This window comes from Nuphar pumila, chromosome 10, assembly GCF_984573655.1.
Source record: "Nuphar pumila chromosome 10, dmNupPumi1.hap1.1, whole genome shotgun sequence".
NCBI classification, from domain to species: Eukaryota; Viridiplantae; Streptophyta; class Magnoliopsida; order Nymphaeales; family Nymphaeaceae; genus Nuphar; species Nuphar pumila.
The window spans coordinates 87,601,467-87,614,128 of NC_143258.1; the positions used below are offsets into that span (position 1 = coordinate 87,601,467).

Genomic DNA, 12,662 nt, shown 5'->3' on the forward strand with positions numbered 1-12,662 from the left:
GATTTTATATATATAACTGAACATATTAGGCCCACTTTTCTCATTCTGCCCCAGTCTGCCTCATAGTTCTAAGTATTTTATAATGCATCTGAACTGTTAGATGTTTTTAGCATGCTTGATTTAGTGGGAATTGACTCTTGGATCATATTTTTTCAATGAAAAAATGTATTTTAATGAGCCAGAAAAAATTGATTCCTTTATAGCCATTGATTTTGGATTATCGAAAAAACCTGTATATCCAAAAGTCGGTTCCCACTAAACAAAACCTATAGATCACATTATGGTGTAAGATGTGAGAAAAAATACCAAAAAGCTATGATTTTGAAGGGGCAGAACAAGAAAGTGAGCAGAACCAGCACATTACTCTCTCTCTCTCTCTCTCTCTATATATATATATATATATATATATATATATATATATATATATATATAACCTACAAAATGGGTATAGTGCTAAATGAAACATGCTATTGGATTTTTGTCATTTTTTTAAATTTTTGACCATAAAAATGTGATCTATATATATGATTGTTTTTATAGGAATCACTTCGTGCAACATTTGATTTCAATGCATGTATAGGTTTTTATAAGGTTTAAAAAATCAACGGCCTACAATTTTAATAAATTTTTTATGCTTCAAATACCTTTTTCATCCAAAATGCATGATCCAAATATCGATTTCTAACAAATCGATCATGTTAAACACATCTTTGGGATCAGAACTTCAAAAAAAATATCAAAAATTCATTAGCTTGTTGCATTTAGCATCATGCTCACTTTGTAGGTTTTCATTTCTCATATATATATTATCTATGTAAGTGAAAGAGAGGAGAGATTGTGATAAACTGTTCACACGTGCCAACAATACTAACTAGCACGCCATTGACGACTAAAAACACTAAACCACATATGGAGATAGTCAAATAGGCTCTAGTGGGAAAGCCCTAACGCACGTGCCAAGAAGCAGTCCTCCCCACCACCCACCAGGCGATGATTAGGTTTCCCAAATAATTTGTTAGGCAATGGACCATAGGTGCAACTTGACTAACACTGTAGGCCAAATATACGGCTGCATCCAATGGGAAACTGCCACGTCAGTTCCGTACGCCTCCCATCGGATGAGATTATCCGTGTCTATCCACGTCCTTTCCTCTAACAGGAAAAAAACAATTACCATGAATATATAAAGAAATAATTTCTCAGGAGCTAGGGTTTGCAGCTTCTTTAAAATGACAGAAATAGCCTGAAAAATCTGTGTGTGGTTTGAGAGATTTTTGTCGAAAGTTAAGCGTGGAAGAAAGGCCTTGTAAATAATTACCTATGAAAAGATTGACCTACATATCCCACACCATATTAAGATTGACCAACATCATAGTTTAGCATAGACTTGGATGGTCCTCAATTATATCTTCAATCTCTTTTTTTTTTCTGATAACTGGCGAAGCACACATTGGTGTAAAAATCCTGTCCCCCTTGCCTACCATGGGGTATTTCCAGCTTCAGCCTCATGGTAATTAGGGACACACACCCATGGGTTTCGAACTTGTGACATCTCTTCAGCTTCTAGATGTTCACAAGTGGCCCCTACCAAATGAGGGGAGCCCTTGCATGCAATGTCTTCATTTCAATGGTGCTATACATATTGTAGAAATAGGATTTAGACTATGTCAATCCAAATTGAAGGATAGCGCATAGACAAAGGCTTAGTGGTTGTTTATCCTTTTATTTTGAATCAATGACACAAATCTCGTTCTTGGGAAAATGTGCGACCAATTGTGGTTTTAAAAAAAAATTTAGGGAAAGTATGGAAGTTTATAAAAATATATAAGAAATTCTCAAGAAAATATGAAACATTTAACAATATTAAAAGAAGCAGTTTTATCATGCTGTGATCAGGATAAAAACATGATATTTTAAAAATAGGTGATATTTTGGCATGTACTAAATGCAAGTGATTTGCTCAATTACTATTCATATGAACAATATTAGAATTGGCACGGCCTTCTCCAGATATGCCATCAAAGTGACCCGTACGAGTGTGGTTTCCATTCGCACCATGTTCCCTAATGTTTCTAGGGTGGTGACTTACCCTTTGTACTAGCTAAGTTTTTAGTATCTTTTTAATTGAACTTTTATTTCTTTCAGAAAATAAACTTAGCATGTTTTTTGGGAACACAGCAACCTTTGAAAACATAGCAATCGGATTGTGATATTTTCGAGATATTGCATGCCTTGAAAATATAGCAATGGGATTGTGATATTGTGGCATGGTTTTGAATCGAAGGAACAGATTCAAGAAGTTGGTAACTTGAAGCCATGACCAATCTCTTCCTTATAATTCATTACTAAGTGGGTCAAGCCGTCTCCAACTCAAAACAGGCTCTTCTTAAGATTTTCTGCTACTTTTCTGGTTGTGGTCTCAGCCAACTCATCCAAAACTTGGATAAGAAACCCTGCTTTATTGGAAAATTTTGACACCAGGTGAGCCAAAATGAACACCAAACGCATCAATAAAGGGAAGGGCTAAAAAAATTAATTCTAACCAACAATTGGACCAAATTTTGTTGATAATTAAGATCTCCAATAATGGAGAGGAAGCCAAGGATTATCAACAAACCCTAATCTATCAACATTCAAGTGATGGAGCTCCCCATGTTTAATGGGTACCACACAGTGTGCCCCTTCAAAGGACTTTAAATAATTCAGAAACCAGACCCCTTCTTCTCAACACAGTAATGTCCATCTGAACCAGTTGAACTAAGCCACACCTTCAATTGGCTTATACAAACCTCAGTCCCAGCATAGCCTGAAGGATAGTTATATCATTTTATCAAGGTCAAATACCAACAACCTATCCTTTTTAGGAACTACAGATACTTGCAAGATTCCCCCCATATTGCCAAAAACAGTAAAAGAAAAAGGATAAAAAAAAGGGTGAGTGAACATAATATATCAGCCATGAAGATATTGAGGGGAAGAAATAATAAAGGAAAAGGAAAAAGGGAGGAACAACCACAGTTGGAATTCAGCAGCATAGCTCAGGGGGGATGCACCCACAATATCTCAAAGGTCCACTGTCATGTGAATTCAATCAACTTGCAACAATGGGGCCCACACATACACACTCACGTACAAACACATACAAGAGAAGCTGCCTCCAAGTCGTCCTCTGAGCCTTCCTACTTATCTCCCTAGTTGACCAGAACCTTATAAAAGACTTAATATCTCATAAATCCCCCCAACCTTCACATACACCTCTTATATAAACTCCCATTACCTTCTTCTTCTGCACATCATCGACCTGCTCCTATTTTTTTCCAGCCATTTCCGACCAATAACAACATGGATACCCCTGATTTCACCAATACTTCGATTGATTCGATCGAACCGGTGGGTATCGTAATCGACAGCGATGAACCATATGTTGGTTCATCGCCAAAAGAGAAAGGAAGCCATGAAGAATTACAAAGGATGGGAAGCGGAAGCATTATCGTCGATCCAGAGCCCAGTGCTGAGGCCGACTCGATGCCATCGACAAGGAAGCTCCCATCTTCCCAATATAAGGGTGTTGTGCCGCAGCCGAATGGCCGATGGGGGGCTCAGATATATGAGAAACACCAGCGCATGTGGCTGGGGACATTCAACAAGGAGATTGAGGCAGCAAAGGCATATGATATAGCTGCTGTGAAGTTCAGAGGCAAGGATGCCATCACCAACTTTAAACCCCTTACTGAGGATGACATAGAGTTCATGTTCCTTAGCTCCCACTCTAAGGCTGAGATAGTAGACATGCTTAGAAAGCACACCTACTATGATGAATTGAGCCAAAGCAAGAAGAATAGGCTCATGATCTTGTCTAATGATAGATCAGAGAAATTTATGACATTTGATGTGCTGTCTGCACGTAAAATGGGCATGACAAGGGATGACCTTAGACTCAGGGAAGAAGAGACTGAGTTGCTCTTTGAGAAGGCCGTCACACCAAGTGATGTTGGCAAATTGAATAGGTTGGTGATACCTAAGCAGCACGCTGAGAAATACTTCCCCCTGGAGGTGTCGAGCTCAGACACATGCAAAGGTGTGCTGCTGAATTTTGAAGATGAGAATGGCAAGGTCTGGAGGTTCCGGTACTCATACTGGAACAGCAGCCAGAGCTATGTCCTAACCAAAGGATGGAGCCGGTTCGTCAAAGACAAGGGTCTTCAGGCCGGTGACACAGTGAGCTTTGCCCGTTCGAAAGGAGCCGACCGGCAACTCTACATCGGTTGGAAGGTGAGGACCGGCATAAGCTCCGGAGTCATGCCTGCAGTGCACCTACAGACTAGAAGAGGGTGCTTCCTATTGCCTTCCACGCCTAGACCCCAACCAGATCGGGTGGTCCGGCTCTTCGGGGTTAACCTTCTAAAGACACCAAACCTTGGTGTAAAAAGGAATAATGAACTGGATCTGATGAGTGGTGAGTGCTTCAAGAAGCAGTGTGTTGGGATTCGGTAATTCTTTCTTTCCTCAATGAAACTGTACAATGATCAAGTCTTTTTCTATCCTTCCTTTTGTTGTGTGCAGTAGAATTAGGTTTTGGTTTTTGCCCTAAAAGGGTTTGTTGTTTGTACATAATGAATTTTTCTGTGAGATGACAAAAGATGGTGATGTTTTACATATGATGATCTTCATGATGTTACTGCAATACATATGATGATCTTCATGAGATGATAGAGGGGAGAGGGTTATCATGGTATGGTGAAAATCTTTATGAGATGATGTTAGAGAATATTGGGGTGTATGATATGCTCTGAATTTTCATGAGGTGATAGAGGCGAATATTTTGGAAATTTGTTGTATGAACATGAATGTAGCGGGATGGTATCATTTCCTTTTGCTTCTTTTTTTCATCTTCAAGGTTCCTCGCAGGACATGGAAACCCTAAAAGAGGATGTATCTAGTTTCTTGTTGAAATAAAGGACATGTCTTTTTATTCCTTTTTCTGTGCTATGGACAATCCTGACAGCCATCTTAGAAAATAACGCTTGTAAGGAACTGCGTTATGGAAACAATAATAATGTTTTTTTTCTTTTGAACGGTGAACAATAAACATCAATTGGAATGCAACCAGTGGATCTTGTAGGTACGCATGCATAAATAGCACCTTAGTGGGTATCTTTTGGTTATCTGATGAACTGGATCATTTTTTTATGCAGCACTGTTGTATGAAGCGGCATTGTTATGGACCATCCATCATCTTAAGATGGATGGACACCATTCCCTGGTCGTAATCTTTATCAAGCACTGCTGTATGAAGCAGCACTGGTCTGGACCATCATCTCAAGATGGATGGACAATTGGACACCATTCCCTAGCCATAATCTTTTCTTTCAATCTTGTAACCATGTCCATCCATCTCAAGATGGACGGCTGATCAGAATGCTCCTACAAGCGATGCTGCACGATGACTCGTGCCATAAAGAATGAAAAAACCTTAGTAAAAAATAGTCTGAAAACACTGAGATATGCATTGCCCTGATCCTCCCATTTAGAAGACTACTCATTCTGCATAAATTAATGCCAGCTTGGCACGGATACAGCTCATTTAGGTGATGCAATGAAATATATGCATTGTTTTTTTATTAACATTGCAATGATAAACTAAGATATGCTTACTGTACAGCATATTATTCTCAAAAGGAATGGGATAAACCATCAGAGACCATCCTTTTTAATTTAAAAGAAATTAAGTTCTAAAAATTAAGGAATTTCATTTTGTTGGAATTTCATGATTCGCTGTTTCTAAATTAGGTGTGTATTCTTTGTAAAGATAAAAAGGTTATAATAGTGAATTTGGTGTGCAAACCAAAAGCTATAATAACAATAAAAGACAATGATAGTAAACTAGAGTATAAGAAGAGAAGGTACCGACTTGGCCTCTTCTTTTCCTGTACCCTTTTTAATGTGCATCTAAATTGCGTAAACTAGAGGCTGTCCTTCGAACTTCATTAGGTCAAGGTATCAAACCCTAGTTTAGCTTAGAAATTTACCTCCTTGGCCTTTGACTTTTCTCTATGATGCTTTTTTTATTTGATATTGAGTTAATTTTACTAAAGTCCCATTTTTTCACTTGCGCTATATATATATATATATATATATATATATATATATATATATATATATATATACTGACCTATTCTGTTGTCTTTTTTTATTTTTTTGCAAGCATTGAAATGCTGGCCTATTCTACAGCACAGCATGGCTATTGTTTAACAATATCTGGGTCTTGAGGGGATTATAGAAAGGGCCTCCAGAATCACTGCAAATGCACATGTGCATGCGTGTGTCTGGGAGCATGAAACCGTGTTGCTTATGCAAGTGGGAACACAAGTTGATATAGGCTTTGATGATGACCATGAGATATTTCTGCCTTGGGTGGCTGTTGCTAGGCTGGAAATGCTTCCATTTGTTTTTAATTTAAGAATAAACAAAAAAGTAAAAGTTTGCACCATCGAGGCATATATTGCAACTTAAAGCTTTCACAGTGGTAGGCTTAAATCCTTGACCAAGGTTTTGATTTGGTCAAAGTCATTGAATTATTCCCAATTTGTCTCATGGTATTTAAAAATTTTGAATGGTGTGTTTGGCATGTGAAATGATGGAACAAACTTTTGTGTTAGGCGATTGAGAGATCCCATTGAATTTCTTATGATGGTCTGGTCCTCATTTGAAAAAATAAAGCTGTTTGTTCTGGAATTCAAAAAGAAAAATTGAATTAAAAAAACTATTTGTTCTTGGTGCATGAATAAATGCATTTTCCTTCTCCAAAAAAAGGAAAAGAAAAATAAAGCTGTTTGTTAGGTGATTTTGATTTGTTTTTTCCTTTTTTTTAATAGAAGGTTGTTTTAATTAAATTTCTTCCAATCTCCTAATTCAAAAAATTATATTTTTGAGGGTTGCGCTCCTAGTTTTATCCATATTTCCTCATTGAATGATTAAAACGCTCCACGCTAATTGCAGTACGGTTGTATCTTAATGGAAATATTGATTTTAAGGAGTGCATGCACCTGGAATACGTACCATCTCTCTCTCTCTCTCTCTCTCTCTCATGACACATACATGAATAACAGTTGAAAACTGTTATGCCAACTTTCTGTTATTTGAAGGAAAGTTAATGGGTTGATGTTGTTCTGAACTGCAGTGTGTCCATGATGAGGGACTGCCAGTCACTTCTTTAAATTTGAATAAAAAAAACATTCATGTCATTACTACAGAAAGCTACCAAGAACTGCCTTCATTTAGGAAAGTCAAAGGCCCTTATCTTCATTAACAATAGAAAATCTGAAGTTCTATGTATAATAGGGAATATCCCATTATAATAATAAGATTCCTTGGTTCAGCCAGAATATCCCAACACTACAAGAAATCTGCGGATTAGCGACGGAAGTAATCCATTGCTAATCCGTCGCTAAACAGTTTAGCGACAGACTAGTGATGGATTAACAACGAATAACTTTCATCGCAAATTCCTAGTCGCACTATAAGAAAAATGCTAATTAGCGATGAAACTTTGCGACGAATTTTTTCCGTCGCAATGTTTCGATGGATTAGCGAGAGCAAACCATCTGTCGCTAATTACGTAAATATTTACGAAATTAGTGACGAAAAACATTTCATCGCCAAATTGGTCGCTAAGTAGCGACGGATTTGCGACCAAAGTTTTATGTCACAAAAACCGGTGCACTTAGCGACAGATTGTTTTTTGACGCTAGTTAGCGACGACGTTTATGATGAAAACAATTCGTCGCCCATACGTCGCTAAATGTCGATATAAAATGCCCTAAGGCACGAATTCATTTTTTTTTGACTCTCGCCTGCGCCGCTCTCTCTCTCTCTCTCTCTCTCACCCGCGCCGCTCTCCGTCAACCGCCCCCTCCCTCTATCCAACTACCACCCCTCCCTCTCTCCATCGAAATGCAAGGCTGCCAGTGAATCGGCGACCCCCGATGAAGGTCACCCCCCTATTCGGAGGATGACCCACGATGGAAACCCCAACAAAGATAAGGGTTAGCACATTTTTTCTTTTGTTTTCGTCGGGGTTTCTCCCTCCACCGGCGATCAATCATGGCTGCCAGTCACCAACTTGGGCAGTTGGCCTTGACAGTCGATCGATAGCAACGGCGACCGCTGTCAACCACCACCGGCCTCCCGACGGAAGCAAAAGGGAAGAAATCCCCTTTTGATGTTGTAAAAACAGAGCCACCGCCTTCTCGATTGCAAAAGATGGCTCCGGCAAGGCTGATGGTGGCATCAATTGGTTGCAGAAGATGGCTCCGCTTTCTGTTTAATTTTTTCCCTTTTTTTGGTTTTAAGGTTGGGTTTTATTTTGACTCCTGTATTGGGTGCCTGTTAGGGTGTTGTGTTGGGAAGAGAGGTGCGAAGTTCGTTCCTGAGTCTGAGGCTGATAGGTGGTTATGGTGGTGGAATTATTGATGATTTGCATAAGGTAAGAAGCCTGATCATGATTTACTTACATGGGAATTTATCGTAGGATTTGGTTTCTCGTCTCTATTTTGTGATTTTTCATTGGTGCTACTAAGTTCCATATCTGCAGACTTCTTTCCATATTTCCTCCATCTGTAGCCATCGTCCATTATTTCGACTTCAGACATTGTCCTAAATCCCACCTTAAAGCTCAAATCTACCTTTCTTTTCTTCGAGCCACCAACGTATTTCCTGAAAATAAATAGGATTAAAAGTTAATTATTTACCATTTACGTATTTATTATCTTAATGATTAATGATATTTAGAGCATCACAAGTTGCTTAAGGTGCTAATTCTTTATGTTTCAAGTTCTGTTTTTTTAAATCAGACCCCAATATATGTGTTTAACATGGTTTATTTGCTAGGAACTGATTCTTGAATTATGTATTTTTTATGAGAAAAATATGATTTTGTTATAAGTCTTGAAGTTTATAAAAATTTTGGACCATTGATTTTTGAAGCTTTATAAAAACCTGCTCATATGTTGTAATTAGATCATTGAAAGGTCCTTTCCTACTAAACAAACAATGGTGACAACACCTGCAAGCATAGTTGGAAAACTCGGCGAGTCAACTTGTGACTCGAGTTAATTAATTGACTCGTGTTGGCACAAAACCAATTCAGGGGTGAAGCGTTTCAATTTTTCACAAATAAGAAAACATTTGAATTTAAATGGGTAAAAAAGTAAATATGCTACTAATTTTCTGTATTACTAAGTTCGGACTTGTTTAATGTTATGATGATGTTCAAACGACATTTTTATGAAAGTATCCTTACACAGCATCAAAATTTTATGATATTTAAATTATTCTTCATTGAATGGTTGATTGGTTGTTGTTTTGATAAAGAATTGCAAGAACCAAGGGCCCGATATAGTATGTTGGTTTGCTTGTGAATCCTATTCAATATTTAGTTTATAGCTTTGAGCTCTAGATAAGTTGTTGGTGCACGATTAAGTGCTTTGTTGACTAATTTTTTTTTGGCAGAGGGTGGCTTCATTTTAACACAGTGACTCTTGTAGATTTCTCAACGGATCCCACTTGTGCCCTGCCACCCGTGGTAAGTAAGTGACAAAAATAATGCAAATTGGGTAAATACCCGTGGTGAGTAAGTGATGCAAGCACATCATATGTTATTTAATTTATTGGATGCAATACTTTACGGTTCACACACTCACTTAGTTGTTAATATCTATGACTGCTTTGATGAAATTTGGAGATCATGCTGAGCATGATTTTAATGTATGAGAATAGAAGTATTCTTATTTTTTGAGTACAGATTCCATTCTAGGCATGGTAGTAGTTAGCAGGATATTGGAGTGTGTTTGCTGCGAGTACATGTTTGATATTGTTTTAATATGAATGATTTGAATGTATTGCAATGTTTGATGTGTCTGTATCCATGCTTGCACGAAGTTATTTTCTATTTGATTATGCCTTCCATGTGAAATTCTATTATGAATTTTTAGTTCAAATGAATGTATCGTTCTATGTAATTTGATTTCAAATTTGTAAATATCCTCGTGATGTGTATAAATATGATGTGATGGTGTATTGCACATAAAAGTTTAAACAAAAAATTGCTCACAAACAATTATTTAAAAATCATTTCTTCAAACATTTGATTTAAATGCATAGATAGATTTTTATAAGGTTTCAAAAATCAACGACATATAATTTTTATAAATTTTTTAGGCTCTAAATAACAATTATTTCATCCAAAAGCATTATCTAAGTGTTGATGATGCTAAACACATTTATAGGGTCAGAAATTCAAAAAAATATATCAAAAATCTATTAGCATGTTTAATTTAACAACCGACCCATTTTGTAAGTTTACAAAATTAATAACATTGTTCCAATGTTTTAAGCCCTCTTGGGCATAGGAATTAGATATCTTTTTGTTTCAGTATCTCTATCAGTCAATTTATGTTCATCAACTTGGTGATGTTGACAGGGTCGCCCCCTGCCTCGCTTGATAATTAATAGATAAATTAGATATTTGTTTTATCATAGCATTATTAAGATTTTCTTTTAACTAGCGATGAAAATATCTGTAATATTATAGGACAAAATGACTGCAAATCATGAATGGATGCATCGTAGGATAGTTGATAATGAGGTGTCGCATGAATATATGGATGGTGTTGACAGTTTTATTGAATTCGTAATGACAAGTGTCAGTACAGTGGATCTCACCGATCGGATCAGATGCTCCTGCACGATGTGTAAGAACAATCGATTTGTAGAACCTCATGACGTTAGACATCACCTATACAGGAAGGGTTTTGTTAGTGGTTATCAAAATTGAACGCTTCATGGTGAAGAATTTTAGAATAATTATGACGCAAGGGTGGATGTGGTGCACGATAATCCATATGTGGACCTGATATTTGATGCCGCAGGAAGAAACGATGTTGCTACAACATTCTATGACTTACTTAGAGATGCTGATGAACAACTGTGGAATGGTTGCGAGAGTCACACTATCTTGTCTACAGTTCTTCAACTACTGACTTTGAAGTGCGAGTTTAATTTAAGTCAATCATGTTTTAACCGTCTGTGCTCTATTGTAAAGAGTATGTTGCCCAAAGATGAGAAATTGCCACAAAATCTCTACTATGCGAAGGTTATAGTCAATGCTCTAGGTATAGGGTATCAAAAGGTTGATGTTTGTCCCAATCACTGCATGTATTTTAAAGATCAAGAAAAAAGTAGATTATATCCATTATGTGGACATCCTCGGTTCAAGCCAAAGACAAAGGAAAATGATTGCAGAAGGTCAAAAGAAGTGTCGTATAAGTCACTCTGCTACTTCTCTCTCACCCCTAGATTGCAACGTCTTTATATGTCTTTGAGGACAACTAAACAAATGATATGACATGCAAATAAAGTTCGACAAGATGAAGACAAGATCACACATCCTGTTGACGCAGAAGCTTGGAGACACTTTGATCGTACTCATCAGAACTTCGCTTTGGAAGTGAGAAATGTTAGGCGAGGTTTATGTACAAATGAATTTAATCCATTTGGGGGTAGATCAACCCCATACTCGTGTTGGCCGGTATTTTTCACCCCATACAACCTTCCTCCAAGCTTGTGTATGAAGCGTCAAAATCTTTTCTTTTGTCTATTGATCCCTGGTTCGACGTCTCCCGACCAAAATCATGATGTATATTTAAGGCCATTGATTGATGAACTAAAAATACTGATCTCAGGTGTCCGTCAGGTCTATTTATGTGCACCAACTGGGACAAGAGAACTTCATCTACATTCAACATGAGCTCAGGTGCCCGTTAGGTATGCATGATTGAATTGCTATAAATTTTTTCTTATAATTTTGTTAATGTCCTTCAGTTTATTATTAGTCTATGTGTCATTCAGCCATTAACTTTGTTGCATTAGATTAGGTGAATTGCATATAATTTTTTCATTATGTTTTGTTTATAAATAATAACATTTTGGTTCTCTTTTGTAGGATGATGGAGATGATCAACATAGAGGAGCTAATGGAGGCATGGAGGAAGGGGCAAATCGAGAAAATGAAGCGGATGATGCCCAAAATCTTGGTGAGGATTATATTTTTTTGTTTAATTTGTTTGACAAACTTGTAACTAATTATAACTTTGCAAGGACTGTACTTGGTAGTTAAAGTTTGCTTAACTTTGCATTTTTGTTTAATTTGTATGCATTTTTTATTTGTACTATTTTTTATAAGCAGGATATATGAATTGTACGAGAAATGTTTCTCAATTTTTAAAATATTTCAAAAAAAAATTTAAAAATTTTATTACAAATTAGCAATGGAGTAGTGATAGATATTATCCGTCGCCAATTTAGCAGTCATCGATTTGCAGTAGAATTTAGGTCGTCGCTAATGTCCGTCATCAATTAGCGATGACCACTAGCGACAGATACTCATCCGTCGATAAATGGTAGCAACAGATTAAATTCCATCGCTTAACCAAATCGGTCTCTGTTTAACAATGAATTCGCGATATACATAATTCGTTGCTAAGCCGTCACAACATAGCGACGAATTGGCAACAGCTAAATTCTGTTGCAATTTAAAGACTAGGGTTATGCGATGGATGCTATCCATCGCTAGTCCATAGCAAAATCTATCGTAAACATGTACA

At 37.1% G+C, this 12,662-nt stretch overlaps 1 protein-coding gene across 1 annotated transcript; it reads left to right on the top strand.

Moving 5' to 3' along the window:
- Positions 1–3,180: 3,180 nt before the first annotated feature.
- Positions 3,181–4,975, top strand: LOC149827218 (AP2/ERF and B3 domain-containing transcription factor RAV1-like). Its single transcript, XM_090019206.1, has one exon. It carries the CDS (start codon positions 3,343–3,345, stop codon positions 4,492–4,494), a length of 1,152 nt encoding a protein of 383 aa, XP_089875332.1. The 5' UTR covers positions 3,181–3,342; the 3' UTR covers positions 4,495–4,975.
- Positions 4,976–12,662: the final 7,687 nt, after the last annotated feature.